The 21,603-nt window shown below is 46.8% G+C and overlaps 1 protein-coding gene across 1 annotated transcript in view; it reads left to right on the forward strand.

Annotated features, from left to right (window-relative positions):
* The window catches only part of dpf1 (double PHD fingers 1), a 47,935-nt gene extending 33,814 nt beyond the window's left edge, over positions 1-14,121 (forward strand). Inside the window, exons 9-12 of the mRNA XM_056441845.1 lie at positions 3,786-3,905; positions 9,695-9,807; positions 10,398-10,479; positions 12,298-14,121. Coding sequence (XP_056297820.1) covers positions 3,786-3,905; positions 9,695-9,807; positions 10,398-10,479; positions 12,298-12,368 — 386 coding nt within the window. The 3' untranslated portion in view covers positions 12,369-14,121. The remainder of the gene's footprint in view (positions 1-3,785; positions 3,906-9,694; positions 9,808-10,397; positions 10,480-12,297) is intronic.
* Positions 14,122-21,603: the final 7,482 nt, after the last annotated feature.

Consider the following 21,603-nt stretch of genomic DNA (forward strand, 5'->3'; position numbering starts at 1 on the left):
GTCTGCCTCTCGCTTTGTGTCTCTCTGCAGAGCCAACGGCTCTCTGTGCACCTGTGTGTGTGTGTGTGTGTGTGTGTGTACCTGCATAATCCCCTCTATTGTCCTCGTCGTGTCTGGTGAGTCATTGTTGAAGGACCCGATAACGCCCAGCGCGTTAAAAGCGCACGTACAGCGCAGTCTGCAGTGGTTATGTGATTGCTTCCATTAAAGTGATTACGCAATCAGCGCACAGACAGACAGGCAGACAGACAGGGGGACAGACAGTCGGAAAGGGACGGGGGCAGACGCGTGGAATACGTCGCACGCACATATGTACACAGCACTCAGGCATACGGGGGGGAGGGAGCGGGGTGGGGGGGGGGATTTCTCTCTTGTTAATAATCATTATGAAGCGGCTTCACGTGGAGCTCTTGCCTCTCCGAGCACAGCGGGATGGAGGGTCTGTCCTCACGAAATCACACACACACACACACACACACACAGAGAGAGACACATACTGTACACACTCTCTCTTATACTCGGTTCCTCCTCCTCCTTATCCCAAAATACCAGCCCCCCCGGGGGGCTTCCACACGGGCATCCTTCTCTGTGCCTTCCCCGTCTCCCGTTTCCTGGGTGAGTCCGAGGGTGGGGGGGGGCTTCAGGCGAGTCCCAGGCTCCGCTTCCGGCCTGAGAGAGAGAGAGAGAGAGAGATTGATTGTCTAGGTGTCTTTATTTTTCATTCAGGCTTTAGTTACATTGTTCATCCAAAAAAACGTACAAAACTAAATCATCCAAATACAAACAAACAAAACCAAGAAAACATTAGTAAAGAAACAAGTCATAAGTTCATCAACAGAGCGTCTCCTCTGACTAAACACAGGACGTCCTTTAGCGCCCACACATTCACTAACGTCAGTCTGTGACATAGACATGTCTGATGCCTCTCTGGACAGCTCAGCCCCCCCCCCCCCACACCAGGCAGGAAGCTCCCTGCACATCAAACCCCAAAGTGACTCAAACCCTCCACCAAAACCAAAAGCCCTTAAAGTGGAAAAAAAGGAAAACCCTGATCAACACGATTAAAGGCCTTTTCTTGATCGAATGATATTACGCACACATCAATATCATACAGTTTACAAATAATTAATAAATCTCTCATGAGAAACCAGTTGTCCATGATGGATCTGTCTCTGTGGATGATCGTCTCTAGAAGCTTCTTCAGACGGTTGGCGAGCAGCTTGCACAGAAGTGTCTGTCTGTCTGACCAGCCCACCGTCTGCAGTGTCCAGGCCCCTTGTTTGGGGAGCAGAGCTGCCTGTCGACATGTCGTGGGCAGCGGGCCTGTCCCTGAACGCCCCGCAGCTCCTCCCACAGGTCGGCTCCCAAACACCTCCGGAAGTGCTCACAGAAATCTGCAGGCACGTCCAGTCCAGGAGCTCCATCAGCAGCCCTCTGACCCCCAGCAGCGGTCAGCTCCTCCCGTCCAGGAGCTCCATCAGCAGCCCTCTGACCCCCAGCAGCGGTCGGCTCCTCCAGGGTGACGCTCTCCTCGGGGCCCAGCTGAGGAGGGTCTCCAAGCAGCTCGTCAACGCTCTCATTCCTGAAGATGGCGCCGCAGAAGCTCACGGCCTGCCGTCTCACTTCCACCGGGTCAGTCGTCATCTCACCATCAGGGAAGCAAACCATTTGTTTGGTCCGAGAGACGGACCTCTCCAGACTGGAGGAGGAGGAAGGAGGAGCCACCATGTCCCCAACACCGGGGAACCTCCCCCTGACCACAGCTTGTTCTCGTGAAGACGAACCGAGTTGTTCTTTGTTCCCGTTGAAGCCGATGCCCAAAGACCCAACCCTCACCTTGTGCACGGAAACATGAAAAGGAAACGTGAAGTAGAAAATCAACAGTCTCAGAAAAAACTAAAGTGCAGCACATTCATGACAGTTTCACTTAGTTCTCCTCTTTTGGAGCCTTTCTTGCTTCAACTGCTTCCTGATAGCAGTCATGTATTTTTTAAGACGGTAGCGCTTCTTCTCATCTAAAGTCTCCACACCAACCTTCTTCTGTATTGATAAGACACTTTTCATGAATTTGTGTGCATCTGGAAAATGCTCTAGAACATCTACCGATTGCCCAAAGTTCTCATCCAGAAAGCTATTTATGTCCTCCAGCTTGTAGAGATCTCCAACGTAAGCCTGGGACCCGGTGGAGGCAGAGTCAGAGTCAGAGTCTGTCTCGTCCTCCATCTCCTCCTCCACATCACAGGCCTCTCCTCTCTCCTCCATCTCCTCCTCCACCACACAGGCCTCTCCTCCCTCCTCCGGGCCAGCAGCCTGGCTCTGGTCGGGTTCAGCTGTCGGCCCGTTGCTGCTGCCTGCTACACTTTGCTTCCTCTCTTCCTCCTCTCCTCTCAGTGCTACCTTCACCTTTTTTCCTTTTGTTGGTCCCCTTCCTTTCCTCCCTTCCTTTGCTCCTGTCAGTACTTCCTCCACCTTTTTTCCTTCCGTTTCTCCACTTTCCTTCCTCACTTCCTCTGCTCCTGTCAGTAAATCCTCCACCTGTTTTCCCTCTCCTGTTGTATTCTGAACAGCTGAAATCTCCTCGTTAATATTTCCTTCAGCTGAATCAGCACTCTGTTCCCAGTGTGACTGTCGCTCTGCCTCCTCCGCCCCAGTGGGCGGAGCCACTCGGCGGAGCCTCCACGGAGGCCCCGCCCACCGGGGCCTCGCCGCCGCTCCGCGGAGCCCAGGCGGCCCGCTTCTCCGCCGGTGCGTCCCCCGGCTTGGGGTTCCCTCCGGCCGGCTCGCGAGGACAGCTGTCGCGCTTGTGCCCCAGTCCCCCACACCTAAAGCACTTCATGCTACCCGTGCTAGCATACAGCATGTAGTGCTGAGCCTTGTGCTTCACTCTGAAGGAGATCTCCAGCGTCTGAGACGGACAGTTCAGAAACATTCACACCTGCCTCCGGAAGGACTTTATGTGTTTTAGTTTAGGGTGTCTGCACCCCAGACCGATCGTTTTGAAGCCGCTCGCGAGCTTCCCGAAACACTGCAGCTCGCTCTCCAACACGGAGTCGAGTATGAACGGCGGGACCCCGGACACGGTGACCCGGGTGGTGGGCACCGTCAGCGGGGACACCTGCAGGTACACGCCGTTCAGCGTGACGCCGCTCGATATCAGCGCGGACACATACCGCTCCTCCGTAAAAAACACCAGCAGCCCTCGGTTCAACCTGGAGGCGTCGGAGATGTTCTCGTGTCCGACAACATCTCCCACCGCCAGGAGAACCTCCTCTACCGGGGTACTTGCGTCGGACTCGATCCGGACGCCAAGACCCGGAGACGGCGTCTCAGAGGACGCCATCTCACACCAGAAACACGGTTATCTCCACAAAACACCAATAAACCCCAAAATAAACCAACAATCAGACACTAGAAACACAACAACTCAATCACACAGTGAAATATGAAGAACAAAATGTGAAAAGTTTGAGAAAGATTACCAAACATTTGCCCTCACCACGCTCTCGATCGTGAGCAGCTCCCTCCAGAGAGAGAGAGAGAGAGAGAGAGAGAGAGAGAGAGAGAGAGAGAGAGAGAGAGAGAGAGAGAGAGAGAGAGAGAGAGAGAGAGAGAGAGAGAGAGAGAGAGAGAGAGATGCACCCAGCTGGCAACAGGGACGTATAGTTTCAGATCGATTGTCTTGTTTTACATCTCCTCCTCTTACCTCGTGTCACCTTTGACCCCGCGGGAGTACGTACACACACACTCGTTCCTGACCCGCCTCTTTTTCTCCCCCCCCCTTCCAGCCAAGAAAGCGCCGGACGGCTCGGTGATCGCCAACGGCTACTGCGACTTCTGCCTGGGGGGCTCAAAGAAGACGGGCTGTCCCGAAGACCTTATCTCCTGTGCGGACTGCGGGCGCTCAGGTAGGGCACCGCTGAAGGGGATGATGGGCGGGAGGAAGGCGGTCCTCTGTTGATGCACACTTTTTTCTCTTTTTTGTCTAAAATGTTTCATTTGATGAGCATCTATTTCGTATTTACTACATAAATAAATGCAAGTTTCGACTCCTGTCACGCTTCAATGGACGGACCATACCAGTGTTTTGTTTTGTTTTGTTTTAGCCCACCTACTACAAATCATGTACAGTCTTAGCAATGGACATGTGTTGTTGTGTTTTTTGATTTGTTTACAGCTCGTGGTTTACAGCTAGTGGTTTAAATGTTTGCACTACAATTTGAAAATCCATTTTCAGAGACTTCAAACTGAATTTTTTTTTTCCGATGGTGGCCCCCGAAGGACAAAATACATAATTAAGAGGACAAGTTGTATTTTTCACACATGTTAGCTAACAAGGTAGCACCACCTCACATCATCTGTGCTATTTAGCTAGTAACTTTAACACTAGCGAGGTACTTTGGGGACTTATTGTCCTAAGAAGGCCACCGTACGTGAAAAACAAAACTGAAATGAATGCCTGATTTCATTTGTGTCGCTTTAAGTGCAGGTTCATTTGATTACTATTAAGTCACATGACATACACACATGTTCTCTGTAAGTTAATTCCCCTTCTGGCTGCCTGAAAGGTAGAAAACACAAAAACCTCGTAAACAATGTGACATGCTTTTGGGAAAACAGTGGCGATAATGTAAAATGTGCGAAGATTTTCTTTTTTTCTGCTTTAGACGTGTAGAAGTGCCAGGAATAAATAATTATTTTAAAAAGCATCAACACCTGAAAATAAAGTGCTATTCTTTAAATACAGTATAATCCATTTACAATAAGGGAGAACACGATAAAGACAGTCGGAGACAGGATTAAGCATTTTATAACGTTTTTTAGAATATAAAAAAGAAAAGAAAAGATGATTTTACTAAAGTGCATGCTACTCCAGATATATGCAATACGTGTGACGCCGACCGCTCTGCAGTGCATAAAACACCACGGCACTTATTTTCATCTGAAGTGGTCGTTATCGATCGCAGTGTTCTCAAACAAAGAAATCGCATTAAAATATGAATGGATACAATTAAATGTAATCTTGGTGTGACCTTCTTGTCTGACCCCTCCCCCACCCCCCCAAAAAAGGAGGGGAAAAAACACACCCAATCTGAATGTTGTCTGCTGCATTCCTTTCGATCCTGGCTTCCTGTGAAACGACCTCCTTTACAATTGTCATATCAATCATTGTCTATTTCTTCTTGTGAAGGGTGAATCTCATCAGAGCAGAGGTCATTTTTTTCTACCTGTGAGGCGAGACTACTGACTACTTGGATCCTGCTAAGTATCTTCTTAAAACTAGTTTTATCTGCTAAAGTTACTATTGTATTTGTTGTTTAAAGCTGCTAGATTGTTAGTCTGTCCTGTTTTAAGGAGTTGTTTTGGTAGAGAGGTGTGTCCTGTGTTCCGACACCTGAATCTTCACTGATTGGACGAGCGATCGTCACCTGGTTTCTATTGAGTGTCATTTGAATACCAAAAGCCAAGGGGCGGTGTCAACGCGGCTGGAGGTAATTGGCACTAACTTGGGCTCATAACCGGGTGGGGTTTTTCGCGTCAGCTGTAGCGTCAGCGTGACGAAGACTCGGAGGACAAAGACATAGGAGTCTTCCGTTGGAGTCAAGACTCGGAGGACAAAGACATAGGAGTCTTCCGTTGGAGTCAAGACTCGGAGGACAAAGACATAGGAGTCTTCCGTTGGAGTCTTTGGGGGTGGCTGAGTATTTCCCCATTTTTTGAATATGTGTGTCTTTTCCATACCTGTGCGTATCTCTACTCGTAGTTACTATAGGACTCGCTCATTCATGTACCGGAACCCCTCCTCTGTTATCCTTCCTACCCGTTCTACTCACACCCAGCACCTTGTCACAGGAGGCCTCTGGAACTGTCAGTCAGCCAACCGCAAGGCCGACTTCATCTCTGGCTTTGCCTTGGAGCAGTCGCTTGACTTCCTGGCTCTCACTGAGACCTGGATCACAGCAGACAACACGTCTACCCCGGCTGCTCTCTCCTCTGCCTTCTCCTTTAGCCACACACCCAGACCCTCTGGTCGGGGTGGAGGTACAGGTTTACTCATCTCACCCACATGGTGTTTCTGTCCCTACCCGCTTCCACTCTTTATCCCACTGACTTTTGAGTTTCATGCGGTGACCGTTACTCATCCGGTTCAACTTCACATTGTTGTTCTCTACCGTCCCCCTGGTTCTTTGGGAGATTTCTTGGACAAGCTAGACGTCCTCCTATCGAACTTCGCGGAACACGGCCCCCCGCTCATCCTTCTGGGTGACTTTAACATCCAGACAGAGAAGTCATGTGATCTCTTACTCTTACTGTCTTCCTTTGACCTCTCACTCAGTCTCTCCCCTCCCACTCACAAAGCCGGCAACCACCTTGACTACATTTTCACAAGAAACTGCTCTACCTCTAACCTCACTGTGACTCCTCTCCATGTCTCTGACCACTTCTTCATCTCTTACTCTCTCTCGCTCTATGGTACTGACAACCCACCCATATCTACAGACTCTGCACCTGTACGCCGCAACATTCGCACCCTCTGTCCCTCCTCTCTGGCCTCCTCTGTCCTATCTGCTCTTCCCTCAACAGACTGCTTCTCACTCATGCATCCTAACTCTGCCACAGACACTCTCCTCTCTTCCCTGTCTTCATCTCTTGATTCTCTTTGTCCTTTTAAGACACGACCGGTTCGGAAATCCTCTCCGGCTCCGTGGTTGTCGGACTCGGTGCGCCGAGAGAGCCACCCTGCGAGCGACGGAAAGAAAATGGCGCAAATCGAATCAAGCGGAAGACTTGCTCTTCTATCAATCTCTCCTCTCCTCCTTCTCTTCATCTATCTCTGCAGCCAAAAGCTCGTTCTACCTGACCAAAATTCAGTCTTCCTTCTCTAACCCCAAAAAACTCTTCTCTATCTTTTCCAACCTCCTTGATCCCCCTGTCCCCTCCTCCTTCCACCCTTTTGCCGAGCCACTTTGTCGACTACTTTACAAACAAGATAGACGACATACGCTCCTCCTTTACAAATCCATCTTCTATCACCTCACCAACACTAACTTCTTCATCCCTCTCTTTCCTCTTTCACCCCTTGTCTCCCAATCAAGTTCTTAGCTTGGTGACCTCCGCCCGACCGACCACCTGCGCCTTGACCCCGTCCGTCTCCCATTCTCCAGGCTATTGCTCCTGACCTTCTGACCTTCCTCACCCATCTTATTAACAGCTCCCTCTCAACTGGCTGTTTCCCTAACTCTCTGAAGGAAGCGAGAGTCAACCCTCTCCTGAAGAAACCCACTCTCGACCCGTCTGAAGTCAGCAACTACAGACCGGTCTCTCTTCTTCCTTTTCTCTCCAAAACTCTGGAGCGAGCTATCTTGAGCCAAGTGTCCTCCTATCTCCACAGTAACAACCTTCTTGACCCTCACCAGTCTGGATTCAAGGCCGGCCACTCGACAGAGACGGCCCTCCTTGCTGTCTCTGAGCAGCTTCACACTGCTAGAGCAGCCTCTCTCCTCTGTCCTTATCCTTCTCGACCTTTCTGCAGCATTTGACACCGTGAACCACCAGATCCTGATCTCTTCTCTTCAGGACCTGGGGATCTCAGGCACTGCACTCGCTCTTTTCTCTTCCTACCTTAAAGACCGCACCTACCGGGTAACTTGGAGAGGATCTGTGTCTGATCCTTGTCCTCTCACTACTGGGGTTCCTCAAGGCTCCGTCCTGGGTCCCCTCCTCTTCTCTCTGTACACAAATTCTCTCGGCTCTGTCATTCGTTCGCATGGCTTCTCCTACCATAGCTATGCCGATGACACCCAACTGATCTTCTCGTTTCCACCGTCCGAAACACAGGTGGCGGCGCGAATCTCTGCCTGTCTGACTGACATCTCTCAGTGGATGTCTGCTCACCACCTGAAGATCAACCCTGACAAGACTGAGCTACTATTCCTTCCAGGGAAAGGCTCCCCCACCCACGACCTGACTATCACCTTCAACAGCTCTGTGTTGGCCCCTACCCTGACTGCCAGGAACCTCGGGGTGACACTCGACAGTCAACTCTCCCTGACGGCCAACATCGCTGCGACGACGCGCTCCTGTAGGTACATGCTGCACAACATCAGGAGAATACGTCCTCTTCTTACTCAGAAGGCGGCGCAGGTTCTGATCCAGGCTCTGGTCATTTCACGCCTTGACTACTGCAACTCCCTCCTGGCTGGTCTACCTGCTAAGGCCATCCGACCTCTGCAGCTCATCCAGAATGCAGCAGCTCGACTGGTCTTCAGCCTCCCGAAATTCACCCACACCACTCCGCTCCTCCGCTCTTCCACTGGTTACGGTGGCTGCTCGCATCCGCTTCAAAACACTGGTCCTGGCGTACCGTGCTCTAGACGGATCGGGCCCCGTCTACATCCGGGATATGGTCACACCGTACACCCCGGCACGTTCGCTCCGCTCGGCAACAGCCAATCGACTTGTGACTACTGCACCTCGAGCTAATCACTCGAAATCCAGACTGTTTGCTGTCCTGGCTCCTCAGTGGTGGAACGAGCTCCCCACTGACATCAGGACAGCAGAAAGTCTCTACATCTTCCGTCGGAGACTGAAAACACACCTTTTCCGACTATATCTGGATTAAAACACAGATTAGCACTTCAGTGGCACTTAGATAGCACTTACTTATGGTACTTTTGTAGTTCGACTATGTTGAGGAAATGTTACTTCCTGTATTCTTGTTGTTCTTAGTTTGTACTCTAGGTTGAAATGCACTTATTGTAAGTCGCTTTGGATAAAAGCGTCTGCTAAATGACATGTAATGTAATGTAATGTCAAGAATGATTAATTTTTTCTCAAATATGGTTGTGTTATTATTTTCCCCCCTTTTGTTTTTGGTGTGTGGGATGTGCTTGTATATTTGTATACACGCCGGGAGATTGCAGTGTATATGGTGAAGACGTTTGTGAAACTCATTTACTTGATTGCATGTACTGTATTTTTTATTATTTTTTTCTCCATCTTGAAAAATAAAAAAGCAGAACTGAAAAGGATTTACGTGGCTTGTAGTGAATGGGGCTGCGGCATGCTAAGCATTGGTATGGTCCTCTTCTTTATGAACACGCACAGAAAGGAGACAAAATGAAGCTCAAGGATGACGTAACGATGTTTATATTGCATAAGGAGCGTGTACCAGGAAATATTAAAATAACCATGGGTTAAGGAGAGAGAGAGAATACATTTTTAAGTGGCACAAAAGTGGCCTTCAATGGAAAGGAACAGTGGTTTTCATGTAACATCTGGAATTGGTCTCCACTTTTATTGATTTGGTTTGAAGTTTTCGAGATTAAATCAAAAGTAAGATAAAAGACATACAGGAAAAGAAAAAAAATGCTGTCCAAAATATCTTCGTTCTATCTGAAAATGAACATATTTCAGATATGTTCACATCTGTATACAACGCCTCTGTTTCCTCCCGTTAAATAGAGATAAATCACATGTGTGACAACAAACTGACGGATAGATGGAAGAGGTAGGTGATGGATGACTGTCCTGAAAATGCAGAAAGAGATGGTGGAAAAAAACAACGTTGTGTGGGCGTGTGCTGTGTGTGTGTGTGTGTGTGTGTGTGTGTGTGTGTGTGTGTGTGTGTGTGTGTGTGTGTGTGTGTGTGTGTGTGTGTGTGTGTGTGTGTGTGTGTGTGTGTGTGTGCACTCAGGCCATCCGTCCTGTCTGCAGTTCACAGTGAACATGACTGCTGCGGTGAGGACTTATCGCTGGCAGTGCATCGAGTGCAAGTCCTGCAGTCTGTGTGGCACCTCTGAGAACGACGTAGGTTCTCACTTTGTACATACATGTGAACTCCGAACACACACACACACACACACACATAATACTGGGAAAAACCTAAAAAACTTTCGATTTTTTGCATTTTTTTTTTTAGGATCGAGCAAATTTAATTTATTCATCCTTTAATCCACTTTTTGAACATTGACCCAGGAGCGAATTTATATTCATTGGATTACATTACATTTTAAACACCACAGGGAAGAACCCCCCCCCCCCCCACCACCACCGCCACCGCCAAAAAATGTAAAACATACATATATGTCAAGCTATTCTTTCCTTTTATTCCTGAAGAAGAAGCAGATGTTTATATTCACACAAACTGCAGTGCAGACCATAAAGTCACAGTGCAGGTTATTATTTTTTAAGAGAGTAAAGACATCTTTATGTGGAGAGAATTTGCCCGAAATAAAAATCAACATAGTTTAAGTGTTCTCAATGAAAAAAAAATGTCAAAGTACATCTCAACCCTTTCATTTATTCGTATATTTCAAGTACTCCACACATTAACTTGATGCTCCTTTCTAATCCCACGTCGTAACATCTGCCCGTGTGCACGCTCTCCTCTGTTCCAGGACCAGCTGTTGTTCTGTGACGACTGTGACCGAGGCTACCACATGTACTGTCTGAGCCCCCCCATGTCTGAGCCACCGGAGGGTACGTATACGGACACCGAGAGAGACGCCCGTCATGTCGAGGACTTCTAAACCTGTGGAATGGGAAACCCGGATGAGAGTAGAGTAGAGAGAAGGAGGCCGGACAGCAGGCACGTGCACGTGTCGGGGGGGCAGGTGCTCAAACCCCCGGAAAAAGGGCCCCATCGCCAAAATGATTCATCCATTGATCACTGTGACTTAAAGTTAGCAAGTAAGTGGTTGCTACGCAACACCTGCAACACATCGTGTCGTGAGAAGACATGAGAGCTGAACAAGAGGACATGTTTTCTATTGACAATTACAATTTGTTTTCATTTATAAAATGATTTAGGAGCAAAAAATGCCATATAATAAACGCGCGTGGGGGGGGGGCGAAATTAAAATAAAATGCCAAGTCAGATATCAAAACACATTTGGGGGGAATTGATGACAGAGAGAGTCATTTTTTATTCTTAAATACTTATTAATGAAAAAAGAACTAGAATGGGCCGTCGGTAGAGCACATACCTTCGCATATCACAAGATTGGGCATTGAATTCTGAACATGTTGGCATTAGTTGCATGCCAATTGGATACAAATTTACCGCGCTATGGTAAAAAGAAGATTTTGACCTATCCATGACCTTGACCTTGACCTTTGACCCGATTGATCCCAAAATCTAATCAAATGGTCCCCGGATAATAACCAATCATCCCACCAAATTTCATGCGATTCAAGAAGATTTTGACCTTTTCATGACCTTGACCTTGACCTTTGACTCGATCGATCCCAAAATCTAATCAAATGGTCCCCGGATAATAACCAACCATCCCACCAAATTTCATGCGATTCGGTTTAAAACTTTTTTTGTTATGCGAATAACACGCATACAAATAAATAAATAAATATATAAATATATAAATATATAAATATATAAATAAATAAATAAATACACGGCGATCAAAACATTACCTTCCGCATTTTCAATGCGAAGGTAATTAGGCTCCAGCAGAAAGGGCCACTTTTCTCATCCGGGGCAAAAGGGGAGGAGCTTGAGCACCGCTAGGGGTCTATCTGTGCACGGACAACCACGGCGAGGGCCGTGGAAACGGTCTAAAACGACTTCTAAGCGTTGGAGGTATCACGAGGAAACGACTCGTCGTGGATCGGCGTCTTTTTCCCCAAGCTTAGCGGTCCAGAAGCCGAGCAGGTGCACGTCTGCTCGAATTATAACCCCCCTTCTTTTTATTTTTCAAGATGGCCGCCTCGGGATGTTTGACGGGCGTTGTTGTCATGGAAATGAGTCGTGGAGAAAAGATAATCTGTTTCCATGGCGAAAGTGTCACTCGGCTGAACATACAGCGGCGGTGGCACTTTGTGTTCAACACTCGGTAACAGTGTCACGCTCCGCCCACACACACACACACACACACACACACACACACACACACACACACACACACACACACAGGCGCTTTAGATTCACTGGAAACATGTTTTTTTTTATTCGGCAGTCGTCTTCTTCTTTTTTACGGTTTTACTCTCAAGAGGAGCTTTCACTCGGGGGGGGGGGGGGTATGTTTGTATACGTAACAGCGAGGGCCGGCGTGCACACGGCTGCTTTTTCTGATGTTTAATTAATGTCACAAATCCAGACCAGACTAGTCGTCAAATCCCCTGCAGCCGCGATGCACGGCGGGCCCAGCATGCGGTGTTTAACACGCGGCTTTCATTTACAGAATTACTTAACGCTCTGTCTGAAATGAGGGATTAATCCACAAGGCCTCACAATGCCGGTGATTTGACTTCCTGTGTGTGTGTGTGTGTGTGTGTGTACAGGGAGCTGGAGCTGTCATCTGTGTCTCAGACACTTGAAGGAGAAGGCCTCGGCCTACATCACCCTCACTTAATCCGCGGAACTGCGCCTCATCCTCTCGGCCCCCTTCATCCCTCTCTCCCAAAAGCCACCTCTTCGCCCCCCACACACCCCTCCTCCTCCTCCTCCTCCTCCTCCTCTGATCTATTCGTCGCCGCCACTTCCTCCGCGATCCGTTCCCGGTGACGTCCGACACGACCGAGCGCACACGGCGCCGCACACGCCCCCCCTGCCCTTCGATGTTCTCTCTACAAGCCGCAGAACCGACCTCCGTCCTTTTTTTTTCTCGTGCCGATGCTTGACCTGAACCCCCCTGGCCACAACCTCCACCCTTTTCCTGAGCAGGAATCCATCAGCTGGCAATAAGTTTGCCAGCGAGACACACACACACACACACACACACACACGCACACACTCCAGCCTGCCAAGAGCACTTCAGAGAAACACCGCTCCACAAGAACCCTCTTAAGGGCCCTCGGAAGAGCCCTAATGATCTTCAGCTGCAACTCAAGTCAAGTAGTGAGGGAGAATTAATAGGACGGATAGGTGTCAGGCTGAGGACGGGGCTTGGAAGACCCCGGACCGCCGCGGAGCAGAAGGTTTCCAGTGATCGCCAACTGTGGAACACACACCGAACCAAAAGTTCATCGACTCCCTCCGTCCTCTCCCGCCGCTCGGAGCCGAGGCGTTGAACTCCGCTCCGCCGTTTGTCTGCAGACAAAGGGAGGGGGGGGGGGAATTGTACAGAATTCCGACTGGTTCTCTATCCACACACTCTCCATCCCCCCCTCCCTCCCTCCTCCTCCGCTGAGATGCAACAACGAGGATCTGGCCGATAGGAACTCAGACCATCTTGGACTTCACCGCCTCCCTTTTTTTTTTTCTCCCTGCATGGGGCGGCCACAAAAAACGAACGGCGCATCCTCGGGATCGATGGCGACGTTTTTCCGTCGTCGTGTCGGGATGTGATCCTCGGGACGGGAGGAGAGACGGATCGTTCTCCAATCAGCCGATCAAACAGTGTATTTATGAATAAAAATGACAATTTAGGCTTATAGCATCGCTCACAAATCCTTCACCTGACCTACGAAACAATGACCGTGAGACTGAAACGCCGCTGGTGCTCCGGCGTGTTTTACCCGTGTGTTGAGAATGTCGGATCTGACGTGTGGACAATACAGAACTTTTTCTCCTTCTTAAAAAAAACAAAAAAACGTCTTTTTTATAATTCCTTTTTTTATTTACTTTTTCTTTTTTTCATTCGCACGTCGTTATTTGAATTGTTTTTTTTAATGACTTTTAATTGAAATGGAAAAGAAAGCACACTTAATTCGCAATAACGTGTTTGTGATATGAACTATTTTGGCCAAACTGTGTGTGTTTTAACCTCTATGTGTGTGTGTGTGTGTGTGTGTGTGTGTGTGTGTGTGTGTGTGCTTGAGTTTAACCGAGCACCGCGGTAGCCGCAGCTCCACGCTGGGCGCTGTCCGCATTTGAGTGGCGTGAAGGTGACGGGGAATGAAAGGAAAGTCGACATCAACCTGTTCAAAGTCATTATTTTGCGAGTCGCGAGGCTGAAGTGAAGTCCTGAGTCCAGATCGGCGAGCGGCAAAGAGAGAGTTTGACCTTTTGGGGCAATTAGCGCGATACTCAAAGTGTTTTTTTAAAACAAATTATGTTTTTTACGAGGGGCCGTGCGCCAGGCCATTTCACTCGTAACCCCTCGTAAAAAAAAGAAATAGCTCGTCACTTTTACCCTTTTAACCGATTAAACTAGGCTGACCAGATTTGAGTTTGTGAAAAAGAGGGGACTTCGTCACGGGGGGGGGGGGGGGGGGGGGGTAGTGTATAGCATGCCGCACAAATAACAATGCAACTAGTGGAGGCGGCAAGGTGCTCAGTGTTACCAGATTGGAGATGGTGAAGCATCGTACCAAAGGCTCAAAAGGGTCGCATTTGGAGGATATTTATCGTGTATCTGGCAACCCTGAGATCGGTCGACCGATGACTGTTCTCTATACCGTCAGAGCTCGCGCAAGAAGGTGGAACGTAAGGGAGATACCATTTCCAAAACTTGTAAGGGGTAAATACTAGTTTGTGAAAGACCCAGAGAAACACAAATATCCGACGAAGCAAAATCCCGGACGTTTTTGGAATCCCTGCCGGACGCATTTTCTAGGTCTCAAAAAGAGGACGTCTGGTCACCCTAAGTTAAACAAGCTAGCTGCTAGCTAGCTAGCTGCTTCCAGTCTTTACGCTACGCTACGCTAACCGTCTCCTGGATGAAGCCTTATTTTTATCAGACAGCGACGAGAGCTATGACGAAGTTTAAATGATAGTACTAGTAACGGTCAGAACAACACATCCCTACAACACACTGATGATGTCGCGGGTAATTGATTTCACGTGAGCGAAGAGGCTAATCTTTTTGTTACTGGCGATTTGGGCCTTTTAGGATCAAACACGCGACACTTTTTTGCTTGACGGTGGCTTTTAAAAGACACTCCACCGCTCCCTTAACTTAATCCGCTTCTCCACTACTGCACATTTAGATCCAAACAGTCGTAGCGTGACCGTGAAGAGGCCTCTTTCCACCGCGCGGCGACACAGAAACGTCTACACGTGCGGTCATGTTTCGCACGAGTTTTAATTGGCTAATTTTGACTGGAACCTCAACCGAGATGTAGCCCAAAAAATATAGAAAAAATAAGTACCAGGTTCAGATTTGAACCACGACTTTTTGCTCATGGGAATAAATTGGGTTGAGTCGAGCCACGCCGTAGCATTAACTGGAAATGACGCACGAGCATTCTGCTTCAGGTTGACACTCGCCAGCGACGTACCGGTGCTTTAGCTTTAATGACATCATAACTTATAATCTTTTGGTTTTTGGCGAGGGAACCAAGTGGTGTAAAAGTCAACTTCATGTGCCAAGTATGAGCATTAATGCCGTTTCTCTCGCCAAAAGGTAAACAATTTATCTGCATTTTTTTGTAAAACACTCTGGCTATCTGCCACTCTGCTCTTTGCGTTAGCGTCCATTAGGCGAGAGTAAATTAGCATTTGAAGACCAAGCTGAAATGTTCAGGTTGAGTTGGACATAATGGGATTAATCAAGTCAGCCGGCCAGCGTGTATATCTGTGAGCTTGAACTGGTGGGAAATAAAAAAACTTCTTTTCACCCATAACTCCCATCACGTAATCCTCAACCAGTTGAACTGGACTTCGCAAGGCAACTTTACGAGATAGCTGAAGAGCAAGTGGGTCAGGAGGATGTTTTTACGACATGATTTGACGGCATAGAGACGGCGTCCATCCAACGATGAGTGAGCTTTAAGTTCGGAGACAATAGCTGTAAATAGGGGGTTGAATCCAGGGCAACACATTGCCATTTCAGACAGTATTTCATATTCTTGTGTCGGCCTACTTATCAAAGTATGGTCAAATTTAGTCTTTTTAAAATTATATATATTTTGTTATAATGCTGCATCATGTGTCTGACGGGGAATGTACCCAAACTGTAATTGTGTTTGCCATCTGATACAAAAGAAGACATTAGGTGCGAATGCTGTGCTACCCGTCGATTCAACGAGACTCCACTGACGCACGAGTGACAACCTTTTGATATCGTCAGTATTGCGTGTTTTTTTTTCCTCTTGTTTTTTTTATTTTTTATGATAACCTTGTCACTTTGTTTGGTTTTGTAATCTGGGTCTTTTCACATTTTGCACAGCGTGGCTGCATTTGCTTCCCGAGTGTGTTCATGCCTCTGCGTGTATGTGCGCGGCTGTATATAAATGTGTGTGTGTGTGTGTGTGTGTGTGTGTTACCACTTAGGATTACTGGAAGGTCAGTGAAAAGCAAACCGAACCAAAATAGTTAAAATAGTTATTATTTTAATTATTTTCTTCTGAGTGGGACCTCTTGCATTGGTCGAAGATCTGCCAGAGGGCTGAGTGTGCTTAAGTGTACACATTTCCCACAAGGCACTTGGGTAAAGGAGAACGCGGTTTCATTCTGCAGTATATTCGCCAACAACAGTTGTCTCCAATCAAAACTAATTCATTTCCATCATCCGATAACCTGTTTGATGACGACATGGATATTGACGATGAGATGGGCGGCGACGACTATGATGATGGTGATGATGATGATGAAGGTGATGAAGATGATGACTGAAAAGCCTTTTTACATTGGGAGTTTTCCTGGCACTGAATAGGAGAAGCTCGGTGGAGTCAAACTCATTTTGATTGTCGTGTCTGGGGAGGGCGGGGCAGCCATGTTGGGGTTTTGGAAGGGTAGGCGTCAGTGTGGTTATTTGTAAAGACGAACAAAGCAAGCTGGTGGTGATGATGATGATGATGATGATGATAAAGAGGGTTCGGGGGGGGTCTAAGAAAGCTGCACCAGGAACCTCCAGGCCTCAAGTTGACGCCATTACACCCAACTCTCCCCACCATTTTAGGCCATTTGGAGGGGTTGAGACTCTGGGCCACGCTATGCTCTCTCTCTCTCTCTCTCTCTCTCTCCCCCTCTCTCCCCCCCCTCTCTCTCTCTCTCTCTCTCTTGTAAATTGTCGTTTTGTGATCTTGCTTTCTTTTTTCTTTCTTCATTTCTCAAAAATTAAGAAACTAATTGTAAGTGTGTGTGTCTGTGTGTGTGTGTGTGTGTGTGTGCGCGTGTGTGTGTGAGGTCGGACGCACTGTTTATTTTTTCAACGTGATTGTCTGTTGTGAACAACACTGGATGAAGATGAGTTTTTGATTTGTATTTTTTTTACCTCGAGAGGAAGATGAAATGTTCACGGACATTTGTTAACCCCCCCCCCCCTCCCTCCCCATTCCCCCCCCCCTCTCTCTCTCTCCCTCCCTCGTACCTGAGAAATGCTTTGAAACGTGGACTGTGACGGCGTCGCTGTCATCACCGCTGTCGCTCATTCTCTGTGAATTCATCCGACTTTATCAATTATCCCATTTATTTTTCTCTCTCTCTTCCCTCGGCTCGTTTTTTTAATTTTTTATTCCATTAAAAAGACGAGATTGAAAAATGACCTCTACCTTTGTGTTGTCATTGTGTGTGGGCGTGTCCCTGCGGTGTGTGTACATCACTGAATGTGTGTGTGTGTTTTGGACAGCAGTCTGCTCGTCTGGGTCTCTGTATTGTTGCCAACTAGCGCTCTCGTCTCTTTAACTTCTCCTTTTGTTCCAAGTAGAGACGACTTCCTCGCCCACACACATTTTTTACATATTCTTTTACCTTACATGCACTTTTACCTTCGTGGGCTTCAAGCACCAACCACTTCTTCCTCTTTTCACAGTAGAGATACAAATCTATCAAAGCCTGTGTGTTCAAAGTCAGCAACTGCGAATAGCTGATTAGCATTTTCAATTCCAACACATTCACTATAGAGAAACCCTAGAAAACCCCAACCGCACTCTAAAAAAAAAAGAAGAAATTGACTTTGAATTGACAAAAGATTAAAAAGAGAGGGTCGGGATTGTTTTTGCTTTTTCGGGCTGGCCTGAAAAAACTGTGAATTGGGGGGGGGGGGGGGGGGGGGCACACAAAAGAACCCTGTTGTCCGCAATTGTTTTTGTGGAAAACAACACACTGCAGAGGAGAACACGCTTTGCTATTCAGGGCAGGTATACGGGCTTTTGCTATTTGTGATGTATTCCTGGAGATGAGACATTCATCATCGCCGCTGTGCTGGCCAGACCTGGCTGAGCAACAGCAGCAGGGTGAAGTCAAGCTGATCAACAATTCCAGTTTTTTTGTTTTTTCCCTTCCTCCCATTTCCCTGCTTCCTTCAAGAAGTCATAAAGAAATAGAAAGAAAAGAAAGAAAACTAGTGCACACTTGGTTCCTTCGGGGAATTTAGGTATTTTTAACAATACACTCTGCAAAAACCAATTCCTCCATCCATCCCTTGGCACAGCTCCAACCTTATCCAAAATCCTGCACTACACCCCCAACCCCCCGCCATCCTGTGCATACAGAAACCCACACACAGACGCCAGTGCCACACACACACACACACACATACTCAGACACGCACACACCCAAGCGTGCACTTTCACACACATGCTGTACAGTAGCTGCACACGCACACACAGCCTAGAGCCCCCGTCTTCTTATGAGCTTCATTACTCTGACCCCAGTCTCCTGTTCATATGAGGTTGTTTATGCTCTATGTGTGTGTGTGTGTGTGTTTTCCACTCTATACCCAATATAATATGTGTATGTATATTTATTTAGGCCTAGAGTAAGCATAAGTGTGTTTATGTGTGTTTTTGTGCATGTGCAAGGCTGTGCATACTGTATGTCAATGTGTGAATACTGTACTGTGTGTGTGTGTGTGTGTGTGTGTGTGTGTGTGTGTGTGTGTGTGTGTGTGTGACTTCCCAGCCAATTACCACATCTCCCAGACAGACTGAGACTGCCTAGGCATTGCCAGCCAATCAGAGACGGGCTGCGCACTGCCGGGCCGGAGGTGGTTGCTATGGTAACCAGGAGGCCTGTTTGCATGGTTGCTGGTGGAAGAGTGATGGATTACAGTAATGGGATGGAGGGAAGGAAGGAGGGAAGAAGATAGGGAAAGAGGGAGGAAGAAATACGGAAGGGAGACTTGGAGAGAGGCGAGGATGGGATGAAGAGAAAGAAAGAGGGAGAGGTGGAAAATGGGGGCAGAGGGGAGGAAGGGGCACAGGGAGGTGAGCAGGAGGGAGGGAGGGAGGCAGACTCATACATAAAGATATTGGAAATGTATGAATGCATCTGAAATGAAGCGACTTAAAAAGATGAAGAAGAAAAAAGAATGAGAGAAAATGATAAAGGGGCAGTGGGGGAGGAGTGGAGGGGAGATATTGGGAAATGGGTTTGGAGGAGGGGGAGGGGGAGGGAGGGAGAGAGGTGGGCTCTGTAGTGTGTGATTGAATTCCTGTCTTTCCTCCGTCTGTCTGCGGTGAGACGTGAGTCTGTCCATCCGTCCTTGGATCAGAGAGGTAAGTGTGATGCAGCCTCACCTCCTTCCCTCCTTCCCTCCTTCCCACCTCGGCACTGCAGAGAAAAAAAGATTATTCGAAGGCCAAGATAATGCTCTTCAATACGTCTGTGGAATCTCACATCTGTGCACTTTTCTTTTTCTCTTTTTTTTGTTGCCAAATACCAAATATATTCAGAAAACTCCCAAACATGTGCGATAAAAACAAATCGCAGGTTATTTTTCACCGATCCAGTAAAAACAAAATCTAAAGAAATAACAACAACAAGGAAGCAGATTTATTCCTGTTGATTATTCAACCTTTTGCTTAAAAAAAAACTTCATTTAAGTGTTAAAGTCACTTTAGAATCAACTGAGCGTTCACATTTTGATAAAGGTGACAATATAATGACATTTCTGTTTGAATAAACTATAGTTTTCACATAAAATAAGGACACATTTGATTGTGTATGTGTCTTACATGCACACATATTATATATCTTTCTTTTTCATGCCAAATTAAAATAAATGCACTTGACATTAAGTTATTGAGGATTAATTCAGGAATACTTTTGGCTTCGTCAGGGCGGTGCAGCGTTTTACAAACTGCCAATAAAACGCAGAGTTATGGAGCTTAACACATTTATTGTGTTTTTCCAGTTAAGCTAAATCACTTGTTACGACGGCTCACGTTTATGAAAAACTCTCATAAAAATTCGGAAAAGTCTTGAAGTAAGAAGCCGTTAAAGAAGGCCCCAGGACCCCCAAACACACCATCATGGTTAATGTGAACAACAAACTTTTGTCAAATAAAAAAAAAACTGATTCCTTTTCCAATTTCACCTCAACAACAATAATCTTCTCTATCCGCATCGGGGATCAATAACACCAGGGAGCCCCGAGGCAATTAACAATCAAAGTGGTTAATTCACAGCCTGACCACACTAATCAATCAAAGTGACCAGGATCAATGGCTTTTTGTTGTGGTCTCTCACACCTTCAGAGGCCGAGGATGCTTTGGAGTCCAGGATTAGACTAAATCTGTGTCTGGGGAACTAAACTCTGAGATCTTTTCCAAGCGAAAAAGCGCTCATCAAGTCAATTAAAGATGAAGTCCAGTCAAATTAACTTCTGGACTATGTAAACAACGATAAATAATAGAATTTTTTTTTAAAAATACCCTCCCTTTAAATCAATCACGGTGGTTTATTGCGTTCAGAGTGTCATCTTTAATGATGCTCTGCCACAGTTTTCACTTTAAAGGTGTTTTACGGTGGCGGGCGGCCATCAATTGAGGGGGAACTGTAATTGACTTGTTTTGAGCTCGTCACTGATTGGACCATCAGTTTTGGGAGAAGGGGTTTTTTTTTCCATTCCGGTGAATAGATGAATAATCTGCAATAGAAAAAGTGGTGTTCGAGAGGGGGATAAAAACAAGACTTCAGAAGGTGAACTTTAAATCACAACTCAACACTGCAACCTAGCGGCAGACTTGAGCAACTGCAGCTGCCTGTTACCCGACACACACGTCAAATAAATCAAATACACCCATTTTTATATTAAAATATAAATTAAAAGTGAAAGATAATGAATGATACACATACAAAGGCATTGTTTCCTGTGGTTATATATGTGATTTGTTTATTACATTTCTGAAAGTGCATCACTTCAACAACAGTCTTGAATACAATTATTTAAATCTCTCAATTGTATTATTTTATTATCTGAGTCCTGACTTCATTTTCTTGCCTCTCGAGATGTTTACATTCACTTAAGACAGAGAGCCAAGTAGCATGGATCATTAATAACTACGTTGATTTTATTCCCCTTAATAACAATAAAGCAGTTACTCAGAGGAAAACATGACAGCGTGGTGCACTGCCGCTAACTGTCGTGCTGAGGGAGTGAAAAACAAACGTCACAGAGTAATGGGAAAATACCAGGCTGATTAAATAAAGCTGCACTTTATCTTATCCGATTAATGTTCTCTGTTTTCTCTGGATTTCCTCCAGTTTGATATTATTCAACCTTGAGTGGGACACTTCTTTTTTTGATTGAAAATGACTTTATACATCAAATTTAGGATCCTCTGATGCCAGCGGTTAACGCCATCGTCAGACTTTCATCCACTGGAACCGTCTAGGGGTCAGAGGTCAACCGCAGCACCGCGCCCATACACTAGTTTGAGTGACAGTTAAACTTCTAATTTACAGCAGGATCATGTTGTTGCTCGGCAACAACACTAATCACTCGTCACAGAATGCAGTACTGTCTCCATTTCATTGCA

Source organism: Pseudoliparis swirei, chromosome 20, assembly GCF_029220125.1.
Source record: "Pseudoliparis swirei isolate HS2019 ecotype Mariana Trench chromosome 20, NWPU_hadal_v1, whole genome shotgun sequence".
In the NCBI taxonomy this organism is placed as follows: domain Eukaryota; kingdom Metazoa; phylum Chordata; class Actinopteri; order Perciformes; family Liparidae; genus Pseudoliparis; species Pseudoliparis swirei.